Source organism: Cyprinus carpio, chromosome A4, assembly GCF_018340385.1.
Source record: "Cyprinus carpio isolate SPL01 chromosome A4, ASM1834038v1, whole genome shotgun sequence".
Taxonomy (NCBI): domain Eukaryota; kingdom Metazoa; phylum Chordata; class Actinopteri; order Cypriniformes; family Cyprinidae; genus Cyprinus; species Cyprinus carpio.
In genome coordinates, this window is record NC_056575.1 from 6,784,792 (window position 1) to 6,799,373 (window position 14,582).

Sequence of the window (14,582 nt, forward strand, 5' to 3'; positions counted from 1 at the left end):
GATAATGAAGCCCCTCAGCACATACTGAATCTCTCTTTTTCTTTCTCGGTGTGTGTTTAAATAACACTTGCTGAATGTCCTTTGATGAAAAATATGTCCATTCTCAAATATGTGCAGCACTCGATGGGACGCCCTAAATGAGGGCTTTCAAAATCCTCCGAGTAGCGGCCCTGAAATTCTTCTGTCAACGTTAAGATGACATGTAATTTGTGTGTGTTTGCAAAACGGAGGGGAAAGCAGAGAGATACTGATACCAGGTGCTTGCTTGACAGTGCATAATTAATTTCGTTTTGATCTTATGGGTTTAAGCATGAAAGCCCATCCACTGTTTTGTTTGTGTGCAGTGGTTGATGCACCATGAGAGAGCTAATGATAAGGCAGACATTTCACATGCAAATTCATTTTTTAAAACATTGCATCAACTTCTCCACAATACCTGGCAAAGACATTTAACAAATGCTTGCCTCAGTAGGCAGCATTTTAGGTGCAAAACTTAGACATCGTATCTATACTTCTAAGATGTTTGTTTGGACAAATTCTGAGGAAGCATCATATTAATAATGTAGAACACAATACAAGAATGATTTGTGATTAGCTCAGTGAATAACTGATGTGAAATCACTGCACTCAACCAATACTAGGGTGCATAGATCAATAAAAAATCATAATGACTTTAAATAAAAAAATGCAGGATCTGCATTTTATTTTTATTATTATTATACAAAATTATTATTATACAAAAAGCACATATGGATTAACACATATGGATTAGCTCAGTGAAACCGATTAAAAACAGATTAATGATACAGTAAGTTTAAATAACAATGATAATGTTTAAATAATGAAATACAGATTATTTCATTCAATTAAAAATAGTTTAAATATTTTGTTTAAATAATAATATTTGTTTAATAAAATAATAATAAAAAAAGAAGGTGTAAAGTAAAGTGATTAAAATATTAAATATAAATTAATTTGTAAAATATTTATTTATTGGTGTGTTTTAAATGAAGTTATTATATATTGTACTGTATAATATACACTTCTTACATAGTGTGTTCCAAATCAGATCACTGACGTGTTTTCATTTCAGTTTGGCAGAGGTGCAGATCTAGGTATTGGACATTTAATTTTGGACATCACATTTAATATTTTGTTGCGTAGAAACATAAGTAAGCTTAATTGAGACACTCATTCATGACTTTACTTTGCTTTACCTTTATCAGTTGCATCACATTCAACAATTTGTAATTTTTTCATATCACAGTTTTTTATTGTGTTTTTATTGAGTCAGAGTCATTAATTAATGAGGTTTGTTATTTATGTTGTGAATGAATGCAGAAGTGGTGTAGACCGTCAGGTGCCATGCATTATTAAATCAATATTCCAGGTAAATAAGTAATTGTATAGTTTACAAGAACAACTTAGCTCAAATAAAGTTTTAACAGAAGAATAATATGTGCTATTATTATTATTATTATTTACTAAAATACTAATAAAAAAGATTAATACAAATAACAATAAACTATAATTAAATTAATCTGTATAGTATTTAAACTAATATTTCATAATTACAATAATAATAATGTTGTTATTATTATTATTAAATATAAATGAATATTTTTTTTGTTAAAAATTACAATTATTTATAATAATTAGTTTAAAAGTTTAAATCAAATCAATATTAAAAAAAATAAATATTGATTTATTGAGTAAATCTGTTAAAATAATTTAATTTATAAAATCAAATAAAATTTTTAATTGAATCAAATTAAATTTACTTTTAATTATTCACTTCCATTATGTTTGGCTCACTGTAGCCATATTTTATTTTTATTTTTATTTTTATTGTTATTTATTGTTGGTAATCGATATTCTACAAAACCCGATAATTATTCTTATATTGAACCTGGAAATTTTTCTTTAATGAATTCCCAAGTTAAAAGTGTCTGATCCAGTAATAATAAAATAATAACAAAAATAATGTGAATGATGTTGACGTGTAACCAGCTTTATGTAGAATCAAACAGTGACTTGACATGATTGTATATCATTTAAAACAAATTTTTCAAAAGTAATATTAAGTTCTTTGATATTTTTTTTTCTCCAGTCAAAATTGTTACTTCAAAAAGACACTTTTAAAATGGGTCTTATTTAAAGTCAGAGCACCAATTTTCTGTCGTAAATTGGACTGTCCTGTTGAGGAGAGATTTGAGTCTCTCTCGGTTTCTACCTGTGAGATAGAGCTGTGCTCATTTATTTTAGCACTAAACCAACAACTTTAACCCCAGCCCTCAACTTTATCCTTCTTTTCAACTTTAATTTCCTGCTGAGCTGCTCTTTTGGTGAAAGTTTATGTAAAAATCTTTTAAGTAAGGTTTATTTTCTCACTTTTATACAATGTTTTGCCTTCCTATGGAATAATCAGCAGAAGGAGAATAGACCGAAATGAAAATGTGCATTTTCAGTCGATACTGATACTGTTTATGCTATCGTTTCTTTTATTAATCTAATTATCTTTTTGTAATAGTAATATTTAATTACATTTGATCCCTTTTGTTTTATCAACAGTTATCAGACTTGGACGTCCTGAATGACTGAATGTCTAAAGTTGATGCTTTAAATATCCTCGTCCTGACAAACAATCACCAGACTCGTCTATGCTGGTGACCTTCCTTTTTCCACATTCATTTAATGCAATTATTTAATAGCCTATTTATTAATTTGAGTGCAAGGTGTTTTTATCATGCTGAAAATGTCCTGGCACCCTCTGCTGGTAAATGACACTTTGTGAACTTCATTATATTTCTTTTTCTTTTTGCCTCATGCAATGTATCTCAATTCATTAAGCATTCCTGTGAACTCTGCCGCCAATACCTTGACACAGTGATGAGAACAGCGATACAGAGTGGCCCCTTCCTGCTGAGCTACACGGGATTTCTTGGCCCCCGTTGTCATGGCAGCTGAGATTGAAGACTGCAGGCTTTAATTGTAGTCAGCCCACTAGGAAAGGGGATATTGTTAATGAGGTTACACAGCTGGAAATGGGTGAAAGAGGGGATACGGAACGACTGCCAATCAGGGCTGAAGATGTTAATCTGACCTTTACAAAACTGTTCTGTAGGGCAGCCTAACACAACTTTCACAGAGGTCAAAGGATGACAGACAGAGAGCCGTGACTGGCAGCTCAATGCAGGGCTGCTGCTTTAGACTCCTACTGTGTGTTTAATAACTACAGGAAATATCAGATCCAGTGTTTGATCAACCTGAATTGCCTTTACAGTCATCAGTCATCTGTATGAAGAGAGAAAGATGGGCCAGAATTTCATGAGGGGGAAAAAATGTGTGTGTGTGTGTGTGTGTGTGTGTGTGTGTGTGTGTGTGTGTGTGTGTGTGTGTGTGTGTTTGGTTCAGGTATACCCACCCGTTATGAGGACAAAATATCGCCACAAAGATGTTCATATCCACAATGAGGAAACAAGCTTATAAATCGTACAGAAAGATTTTTTTTTTAAAATCTAAAAATGCAGAAAGTTTCCTGTGAGGGGTAGGGTTAGGTGTAATGTTAGGGTAAGGGAATCTAAAATACAGTTTGAACAGTATTAAAACCATTCAATTAGGTCAGTCTTTCACAGTTTTTTGTTCGAAGAACTGTAGATGTCAGACATTTGATGGCACTAATACAAAGCAGAAACATATGATTGTCAGCTTTGCCAGAGTGTGGGAGAACCCGTCGCCTGTCACTTTGGAAACCAAATAAAAGCACCAAAGAAGAAATCACACCATCAACGTCATCATTTTAAGCACCTCTCTTCTGACAGGAACAGAGCATTGAGGAGAAAAAGAAGAGGAGAACAAACTACAGTAAAGTTAGTACTTGAGGAAACATTTATGTCCGTTGTTTGTCTGTAATGAGAACGGTGTGATTAATGACTGGATGCTTTAAATGTTTTTCCCATTTCCAAATATAGTGTTTAGGTTGAGACCATTTTGCTTTAGCAGGAAACTTCTTGATTTACAGATAACTGATCCAATGTGCTCTCTTTATATATAGGTTCTCATCCTTGTGGACCACAGGTTTGGAGTTTTCCAACATCCCAGAGACATACTCAAGTTTAGCTTAAAATGTATGAATCTCATTTCATTAGATTGTGAAATATCAAACCAAGTGGCATCTGCAAAAACAATAGCACTTTAATTTGTGTGGAATAGTTTATCAAATAAACACTTACATTTGACATGAGAATGTCTTAATTTTGAAGATATAATCTGTTTTATGACTGAAAATCTAAAAACTGTTTCTTTACAATAAATGCCGCTTGATTGAATAAGTTTTATTTAATGCACTGATATCCATGCATTTTTAAGTGTCCAAAAGCACACTGTTAAGTGTTCATTGCACATACTGATCATGCTGCTCAGCCATGAAGCTTGTGTTTGATTGACAGCAGATATAAATATCTTCACTGATGTCACACTTCAACACACCCTAGAACCCTATTAAACATACCCAAGAGCTTTACTAGCACTTATGTGATATAGAACGTACAGTTATTAATTCAGCATGCATTAGTCCAATACCAACATTACATATCTTATTTATTATAACATATAACCGAGCATTTTGTATAATACCCAAGAGAAACTGTTAGGAATATTAGTTAGGAACATAATACAGAGTCCATTAAATCATCTAAAATGACCCTTAGAAGTCCAAAAATACATTTAAGTGCCCATAAATGCATCGTTAGAGTGAGGGCGTGATCAGTGATTGGAAAAATCATCTAAAATGACCCTTAGAAGTCCAAAAATACATTTAAGTGGCCCATAAATGCAGCAGTATATGTGAGTGTGAGTACAGTATGTGCAGTGGTTTACAGTATATGTGTGTGAGTACAGTATGTTATGTCACTAGCTTGTACTCTACTCTGGTGATGTCAAGTAGATATGCAGTCATCTTGCTAAGGATATTAACTTTGCATCATTGTCATATGAGAGACACTATATCCTCAGTTTCATAAACATTACTAGACACACACACAACTTTATCTTACCTAACTGATGTCATGACCTTTTGATATGTGAAATAGTAATGAGATTATAGTTATGCAGGAAGCTCTTGTTTTCTTTTTTGGTTTTTTTTGGAAAGAGAGCAAGCAAATTAGGTTCCCATCAGTCAATTTACAATTCAAATGCTTATATCTCATACAATAATTCAATTAAAATGAACAACATTTTACTCTAGTAATTAAATTATACAAGACATATTCTGGGCCATATTCCCAAAATTTAAACATCCATTTGTACATCCATTTTTTCTGCACTATTTTGATAACAGTTACTATAAGCAAGTTTATTTATTTATTTATGAATTTATGTATTTTTTTCTTATTTTTAATTTATTATCATGTCATGCTGTAAGGAAAACCATCCTGTCAAGACACAATTTAAAAAATAAAAAATAACAATATCAGCACGAATCAGTACCACAAATAGTACCATGATGTATAAATATTTTACACTTTAAAAATATATTCATTTTTCTGATATTTAGATAAATATATTTTCTATTAAACTTTCTGTTGTTTCCATTTCTAAGTATTCAATAAATAAATAACATATAGTATTTTGTCATCAAAATAATGCAGAAAAAATCACAAAGCAATAATTTTGTTTAAATTTGGAGTAAAGTAAGACCTTGAATATGACCTTATTTTACCATGTAGACCTATGAGATTATACATTAGTGTGTGTGTGTGTGTGTGTGTGTGTGTGTGTGTGTGTGTGTGTGTGTGTGTGTGTGTGTGTGTGTGTGTGTGTGTGTGTGTGTGTGTGTGTGTGTGTGTGTGTGTGTGTGAATAATGATAATGACAAAACTTTGTCTTTTTAGGTGAAGTATTCCTTTAACTTACTCGCCCCTCTGTAGACCCCCGCTGTGAATGACATGAGATTAGTGTCACAGAATTTGTTCCACCTACTGATTTTGTATTCTCTGTCTCCCCCTGCTGACTCTGTGCAATGCTGTCGCGTGTGAGGGTGAATAAGTGACCCATAAAGCGCCTCCTACACCATTCAACCACTTATGTCTAAGCGAGGAATGGGGGAGTCATTGAGGAGCCTTTTCATTGTAATTTATTACTCTGTTGTGTAGTTGCACAGTTGCACCAGCAGAAGTCAGACAGGCGCTTTCTACAGATTCTGTAGCGCAGGCTGCTTGGTGCTTCCGTTCATCTCAAAGGTTAAATTCAACCTGGTGTAAACCTGGCATCATGCATTTGCACTGAATAATACATTCGGACAATGTGCGAATAGCTCATTGGCTTTCAGAGGGTCGACTTTAAAATATTAGTATATTAATCAGTACTTTGTTTTTATGCGGAATTGGTTGAGGGTCGTCGTTTGGCGCCCCTAACGTCCTTAGCGAAGTGTTACCACTGAAATACGTTTGAAAAAACACTTTATATATTATTTACAATATATTTTGTGATGCATAAATTTATAATGCGGCGTTTGCTGACAGTACTTATGTTTTACACACACATAATGTCTTAAATATATATAGTCTTATTTTATATTTGCTATATTAAATAATCTTAACAGAAATAAGTGTAAACAAAATTTCACTTTTCAATTTAGGATCATATTTTGTGAGTGTTTCCACCGCCAAATGGCACCAATTAATCAATAAACCGTTTTAGTAAGAATTAAATCTAGTCCAGTGGTTCTGAGTCCAGATCTTGAAGTACTCCAGCGCCAGCTTTTGGGATTTCTCCGTTATCTGACACACCCAGTTCAGGTCTTTCGTCTCTGCTAATAAGCCGATGATACAAATCAGGTGTTAAACAAGAGAACTATCCAAAATGTTCAGAGCTTGGGTTCTCAATGACCAGGACTGGGAAAAACTGGACTAGAGGTTTCCTAAAATAGAGTGACTGTCAAATTTATGGGTCTTACACGCACACACTCACACGCCCCAACCCGCCCATCAATTGACAGTAGTGTGAGAGCGCGCGCATGAGAAAAGCGCACGCATAACAATTTTCTCTTTTTATTGTTTGCAAACACAATCAGATACTCACACACCTAAGAGTGTGTTTAGATGAGTTACGGCGTCTGTCACCTCTTTCTTGTTTATACCGCGTGCGCACTCAACCTGTGCGTAATATCGATGCGGCCACTTGCATCTCCAGCCGTTCTTGCGCGTCCGGCGATGCGGCTGTAACGACGCGCCCCTGTGGTTCACGTGCCACTTTTCATGGGTTTTCTGATATGCATGGTTGAATGTCATCGCATTGCTTTACCCACCACAGTTTCCTGCTGCTGGATCACGCACTGAACCTGTGGTTAGATATGACGCATCGGGCACAGTAGGGACGCGTCTCGGAGAAGCAGAAAGGTTTCAGACAGAAGGGACCAGCGGATCTGGACTATACAGGCGTCATGTCTAACACGACGAAGAGCAAAAAGGAAAAGGAAATCATTACAGAGTATGAAAGCCAAGTGAAAGGTAAGAAGAACACTGGCACCTGATGGGTACCTGGAGACGGTCTCGTCTGATGCATCTAATTCGAACCTTGTGCATGCGTTAAATTTACAACATACTGGCCAAATAATATTTCATAATGCATTTCAGTTGCATTATTGCTGCTTATTTTGTGTGAATTGATTCTCAAAACTTATTAAATTGAAATTTAATTAAGTTGGTGGATGTGTTTTAAAGCATGTTAAGTGGTTTCTTGCGCTCCTTTTGCTTGTTAAACCTGGTAAACCATCTTTGCCCAAGCAACTCAAAATGGTCAAGATAGTTGGGGCAAGATAGTTTTTGGAACATGGTTACTGGTCAACCAGCTAATGACCAACTGACCAGTTTGGATTAGCTAGAATGTTTTTTGCAACATTACTAGCTAGAAACCAACCAGATTAAAGTGGCTTTGAGTCTTGGAATATGGTAGCTGGTTGACCAGTTAATTACAAGCTGTAAATCAGCGGCCAGTTGGTCTAGATGTGTTTTTTTTCTTCTTTTTTTCTTTTTCTTTCTTTTTTTTTCTTCAAAATGACAGCTAGTCAACCAGTTTATTACTAGCTAGAGAACAACAATATAAATGTGGTCAAGATGAGTTTTTGAACATGCTAGCTAGTTGACCAGCTAATACCCAGCTAGAAATAACCAACCACCTGGTCAAGATGGTTTTTGCAACATAGCAGCTGGTCAACCAGCTTATTACTAGTTAGAAACCAACCAGCTTAAGATGGTTAGGATGAGTTTTTGGCACATGGTTGCTGGTTGACCAGCTAATGACCAGCTGGTCAAAATGTTTTTTGCAACATGGCAGGTGGTTAACCAGCTTATTACTAGCTAGAAACCAACCAGATTAAGGTGGTTAAGATAAGTTTTGGAACACAGTTGCTGGTTGAACGCTAATAACAAGCAACCAGTGGATTGTAAGCTCAAGATGGTCCAGATGTTGTATGTAATGTGGTTACTGGTCAACCGGTTAGAAACCTCAAGGTGATCAAGATGGTTTTTGGACCATGCTAGTTGTTTGACTAGCTATCTACGAACTAAAAACCAGCTATGAGCTGGACATACCAGCTCTTGATGGCTTATTCACCAGTTGATAACCACCTCGGACTAGCTAGAAACAAGCTACTGTGTTTCAAAACAATCTTAAGATGGATTTCCAGCAGGAAGTGAGAGGCTTAAGTGAGGGAATTATGAAAATGCACGCTTTTTTGCATTCAATATATGCATTAGCATCAAAATAACACATACAATCCACACACCCTGCATCATTTGTTTGCCCTTACAGCAGGGCGGCCGTTTGTGCGCACACTTGTTTAACAGTGTGTAATCAATGAAATGGAGGGGGGGGCAGCATCGTACAGGCTCCATGGCAACCCGCATGGCAACCCCTGTCTCCAGCACTCCAACTGTAGTCAGGTGAAGGTGTATGGCTTGTTTAGACCTCAAAAATTGAAAAATGTTTTGGAAAAAAAGCTGGAAAGGGAAAAGCACCAATTTGCTTTCTCTAATGCTGATATTTAAATGTAAGGAGCCGAGTTGCTGTCTCAGCTACTATTGGCCAATGGTGGTCTGGGTGAGGGTGGTCTCTAGGCAACATGCTAATAGAATGGTGTAGTATTGGGGCCGCTGCGTTAGCGCTCGCGCAGCCAAGATGGATGAACATATGGACGGCTCACATTGTCAAATGTAGGTTCGTGTGCACGTGCACAAAGGTACACTCCGCTTTCAACAGACAACAGGCTCCTGCTGCATTGTACATGTTTCCATGGATACTCAACCACCAGGTCCAATAGGGAAGCGATGGGTATCTGGCTGTGTGTGTGTGTGTGTGTGTGTGTGTGTGTCAGGGAGCAAGATCAGGGAATCCTCCTGCCGCAGCACTGCTGTTTAGTATGGACCACACGTACAGCCATGTGTGTGGCATACAGTAGTGTGACTAAGGATGGATTGAGACAGATGATTGATTCATGGTTATAAGGGACAGCTCTGTTATTCTCAGATATTACAGACACATGCCCATTTGCTATTCAAGTATACTTAATTTTCTTTTTATTGATTAATAATGTCACAGTTAAATGCATTCTGTGAGCGCAGATGTGTAAATGTGATTACTTGAATTTTTATCAGACTCGAAAAATTGGTGCTGTGAAAAAAAATGTCCTCGGGAACATGCTCGAGTTTGTCAGTGACCGAACAGGAAATGGTTTTTTCTAAGGGAGGAAGTTAGGAGGAAAGAGAGGCACATGACCTTGACTGTACCTGCAACTACACTAGTGCGTGTGCGCACACACAAACTGAACTACACATTTCTGGTAATTCAAAGCAGTATTATTTTAGTATCGCTGTATAGTTTTTGTTAATATTTTGAATTAGATTTTTTTATATATATATTTAGGTTTAGTAATTTAGTTGTGTGTTGTCAGTGCATTTATATTTTTATTTTAGTTAATTTTAGTGAGTTTAATGTGTAAAACACTGGTGTGTGTTTGTGTGTGTGCGCATTCCTAAAAAAAAAATATCTCCACCACATAAGAAACAAAAAACAAACGAGCGACTTACTATTCCAGTCCTGTAGGGAGCTTGCTATGGCTAGAAACACAATTGTAAACCCCACCCTCATGCCATCCAGTGATAGCTAGTGTGTGTGTGAGTTATGTGTACAGTATGTTATCATGCAAGGTTTAATCTTTTCCAACGTGCACTTATAAGCATAAAATGAAAGACAGAAAATGATTGATGTCTTACAGTATGAAATTGCCATAATACTGTGTTTTAGCCTGTTATTCTCATGAGATTTGATGCTGGGTTGTACTTCTGGCTGCCGACCAGTCCAAAGCCACAAACACACAGATACACATCATCGTCCAAGGCTGCAGACTGACTCGCTGGTGTACTTCCTCTGCCTAGAGTGACTGTCTGAATCAGATTTATTGCGGCTCAGGGGATCCACTCTGCTACAAGACATTTCATCTCTTTGTTCAGAGTCCCAGAGAAGGAGCTGTCAGAGTCCAAACATCTCGCAATAAATGTTTAGAGTGAATGCAAAGCAACGTAAAACAGGTTGTACAGATTAAAGGAGCAATTGTAGCGGGTTTGAGAAACATTTATAATGCAGAATTTCCTGAATTCAACAGCCATTCACAGAAACAGTACCAAATGATTTTATTTTATTTTTGGTAATGCGAAAGGAACAAAGTGGTTTTGATCGCCCACGTCATCCTGTGCGTGTCGCTGTGTCACATTAAATGATGAACTTTGGGTTTTTCTGATATGAAATAATAAGAAATGTCCTGCTTCTTTAAAACTTACAGATTGTTCTTACATACACTTTGATTATCTGTGTAACAGCTCAGTTTAAACACTAGTCAAAGTGCACAGGAAATGTGGACCTGCAAACCTTGTAGATTATATATATTACAGGGAATTGGATGTGTGTGTGTGTGTGTGTGTGTGTGTGTGTGTGTGTGTGTGTGTGTGTGTGTGTGTGTGTGTGTGTGTGTGTGTGTGTGTGTGTTTGTGTGTGTGTGTGAGAGAGCGATTACTTATATTTTTGGAGAAAAAAATAGTTACCTCTCCCTTTGGGGATATTTGGGGACATTCATAATTGGGAAAAATTTTAAATGGTTACATTTTATTAAGTAGAATTAAAATTAAGCATAAATATAAATTATAATATAAAATAGAAACATAAATAAAATAAAAATAAAAAAAATACAAATATAAAATAAATAAAAATTATATATATATATATATATATATATATATATATATATATAATATATATATATATATATATATATATATATATATATATATATATATTATATATATAATTTTTATTTATTTGTGGTTGGCTGTTCAAAGGTTAGGTTAATCAAAAGAACAAATTGGGGTATCAGATCAAAAACTTTTCTTAGTTTCAGTGTTGGCTTTTTTTTTTCTTTTTTTTTGCATTATAATTAGCATTATGTAATATCTAATGGAGTCATATCTGATGGACACTTTACTGTCCCATTAGGCCACAGGAGAGGAATTGTCATGTTTGTGAATGTTGTAAAACTGCAACATGAATGATGTCTAGGTCATATGACAGTTACAGCATGGTGTAAAATGTTCATACTACCAAAATTCATACATGCATATTAATGGTCAAAAATAAATTCTTCATCAAAAGCAGTACATACTTAATATGCGATTTCAGCTTATGAAATGGCTCATTTAGGTAGCAAAATAAATGTGTATGTCTGGACAAGTGGTATTGTAACACAAGTCAGGCGATGGGCGAATGCTGAGAGATGGACAATGACCAGATGTCCACAATGTGTGTGTGCTTGCAAGAGTGTGTGAATGTGAGTGTTGTGTGTAATATCATCCTCATACTCATCTCAGCCCTGGTCATGTTTCAAAATAATGATTGGAAATAGCATATGGCCTCACTTCCTCTTTTCGAGGATAGACAGTGAACAAATAGCTAATTTGGTCAAAACTGATTTCTTTGTATCAGACTCGAGACCAGACAGATTTTCCAGCCACCCACTGCATGTATTTATAACAGGAACCCTGTAAGTCTCATTAATCAAGTATAGATATCGATCCAGTAATCCATTTAAGATCACAGCAGAGAGGGCCATATACACTGCAGAACTTACACTAAGGATTGTCTGGTCTTTGACTTTACTCTTGGGTTTAAAGCAGAAAGCTTAGTTAGCCAGGTTTGTTTTTCAGATTATCTCGAGTTGTATTTAGATTTGAAAGGACAGAGATGTGCTAATGATGCTTAGTCAGGGTGTCTCTCTAAAGATGAATCATTACAATTTTTTTGCATTTTTAATGTTTTGACTGTCTCTTCCAAACAGCCTCATTTCTATTTGTGTCAGATTAAGTTCTGGTCTAGCGTTGAGTCCTTACACGTTCTCTTTAGCTGTTCGTATCTACTGACCTTGGATTTGTGAGCGCTTGATTACATTTGATGTGTCTTGTGTGCTGAATGAAGCCTCAGCTAATGCTGGCTTTTCCTTGACACTATGCAAAGACATGTACTTTAAGAGAGCGAGAGAGAAGAGGAGGTATGGGAAATAAATGGGAAGTAGCTGAATAACGTAAAACATGATGTGTGTGGGGTTTTTTTTAGAGGGCAAAAATGCGAGTTCCTCTTTCTTTCACATAAATAAGATATTTTTATGTATATGGAGGGCATAAGTGTGTATTTTGCTGCCGTTGTGGTTTGAAGTTCCCGTTTTTATAAATCATGTGAATATGTGAGTGTGTGGTTGTATGCGCTAGCGTGTGTGTAACGCTGCTGTACAGGATGCCTGCACACTCCTCACACTCTCAGGTTGCTGAGCAGAAGCCTTGTTGCCATGGAGACAGTCTGGGTCAGGCGCATGCCACAGGGTATCAGACATGCTCACCGCGGTCACAAGTTCAAAGGTCAAACACCAGAAAGACATTGACTTGTAAAGACGAACAATTTGAAAAATTATAAATGGCAATTATTTTATGGTAGTGAGTGGAGTACACTATTTATACACATTTTGTTTGCTTATAAACTGGCAAATTTTATTTTTCATCATGATAAATGTCCATATTTATGTACTGGCTTGGCTCAGCAGGATGGGAATTTTATATTTCTCCTCTGGATGCAATCCATCCACATGAACAAACATGTTTCCTATGCTTTTATATTCTTTTAATTAGCATCGTCTGCCTGTTTTGTGCTTCAAAGCCTTGTGGAAATGAGTCACTGTCTATTTATTTGTCGTTTGGAAAGCAGTTTCAATGCACTTCCAGTTCCGCAGTCGTTTCAAGCTGGTTTTTGCCAGTGAGCTGTTTGTGACTGGTTTGAAACTGCATGCACATTGTCCAGATGACAGATGAGCGTGTTTCGAGGATCAGCATGAGTGGAGGCAGGGGACGACGGCCCATGTGAGGATGCGCTCCGTTGCAGTTGGATGTTTTTTCTCTTGAGATTTCCTTGAGAACAGCTCTGTCAGCATCAGCTGTACTGGTAAAAGACTGATGCATTGGCTAGGCCACTTAATTGTCCAATATTTGGCAATTTTGAGAATTTCGATATGATCACATGATATCAAATTATTCTGGTTGCCAGTTTGCTCCTCATGATATCAAATTATTCTAAAGCAGTTTTTTAGTAGTTATTTTATTTTAATAATATTTTAAATTATTTTCTAAAGCAGTTTTTTAGTAGTTATTTTATTTTTTTTACTATTTAGCATTATTTACATACTGTTACAGTTTTATTAATATTTTGAATTATATTATATTTAAAACATTACATTAGTTGTATTATACGTTGTATTTTGTTACATTATATGTGTATATATATGCGCATGTGTGTTTTTATATTTATGTGTATTTATTTTTGAATTATTACTACTAAGGTTGAATTTATATGTGTATATATACAAGCATGTTTATTTACAAATTTATTATTTACTAATTATATTATTTACTTTTTATTATTACTTGAATATTAAATATATTTGTTGTACATATATTTTTAAATACTTGTACTTTTTTTTTACGACTAAATATAGATTTGGTTTTTATTTTCTTTATTGTTTATTTTCTATAAATATGTATATATTTACAAATTAGAATTAAAGAGTAATATTATCAACTTTGACAGCCCTTATAAAATAGTTTTGTATTTTCCCTACAAATGGCTTACTTATAGTTGTCACTGCATATTAAACTGCAAAAGTGTTTTAAAAAAAATCACACTCTGAAAAAAGTAACATGCACCACTCAGGCAGTGCTGACATTCATTTGGCACATTGTTTTGAAAATCACCTCAGATTCTCTGCTATTTTATCAAATGTTTCTCACATTGCACACAAACAGCAAAATTCATAACAATCAAACACACACACACAAACAAAAAAAAAAAAAAAACACACACAAAAACACAAACACACACACACACACACACACACACACACATACGTGTTACATGCCTCCATTTCTCACAGTCCATCCCACCCTCCTACACAATCAAACACACACACACACCCACGCAGAGCTCATGCCAAGCCTG

At 35.5% G+C, this 14,582-nt stretch overlaps 1 protein-coding gene across 1 annotated transcript in view; it reads left to right on the top strand.

Annotated features, from left to right (window-relative positions):
• Nucleotides 1–6,964: 6,964 nt before the first annotated feature.
• The window catches only part of srgap1b (SLIT-ROBO Rho GTPase activating protein 1b), a 30,225-nt gene continuing 22,607 nt past the window's right edge, over nucleotides 6,965–14,582 (top strand). The window contains exon 1 of the mRNA XM_042739050.1: nucleotides 6,965–7,507. Within this exon, the coding sequence (XP_042594984.1) occupies nucleotides 7,441–7,507 (67 nt within the window). The 5' untranslated portion in view covers nucleotides 6,965–7,440. The remainder of the gene's footprint in view (nucleotides 7,508–14,582) is intronic.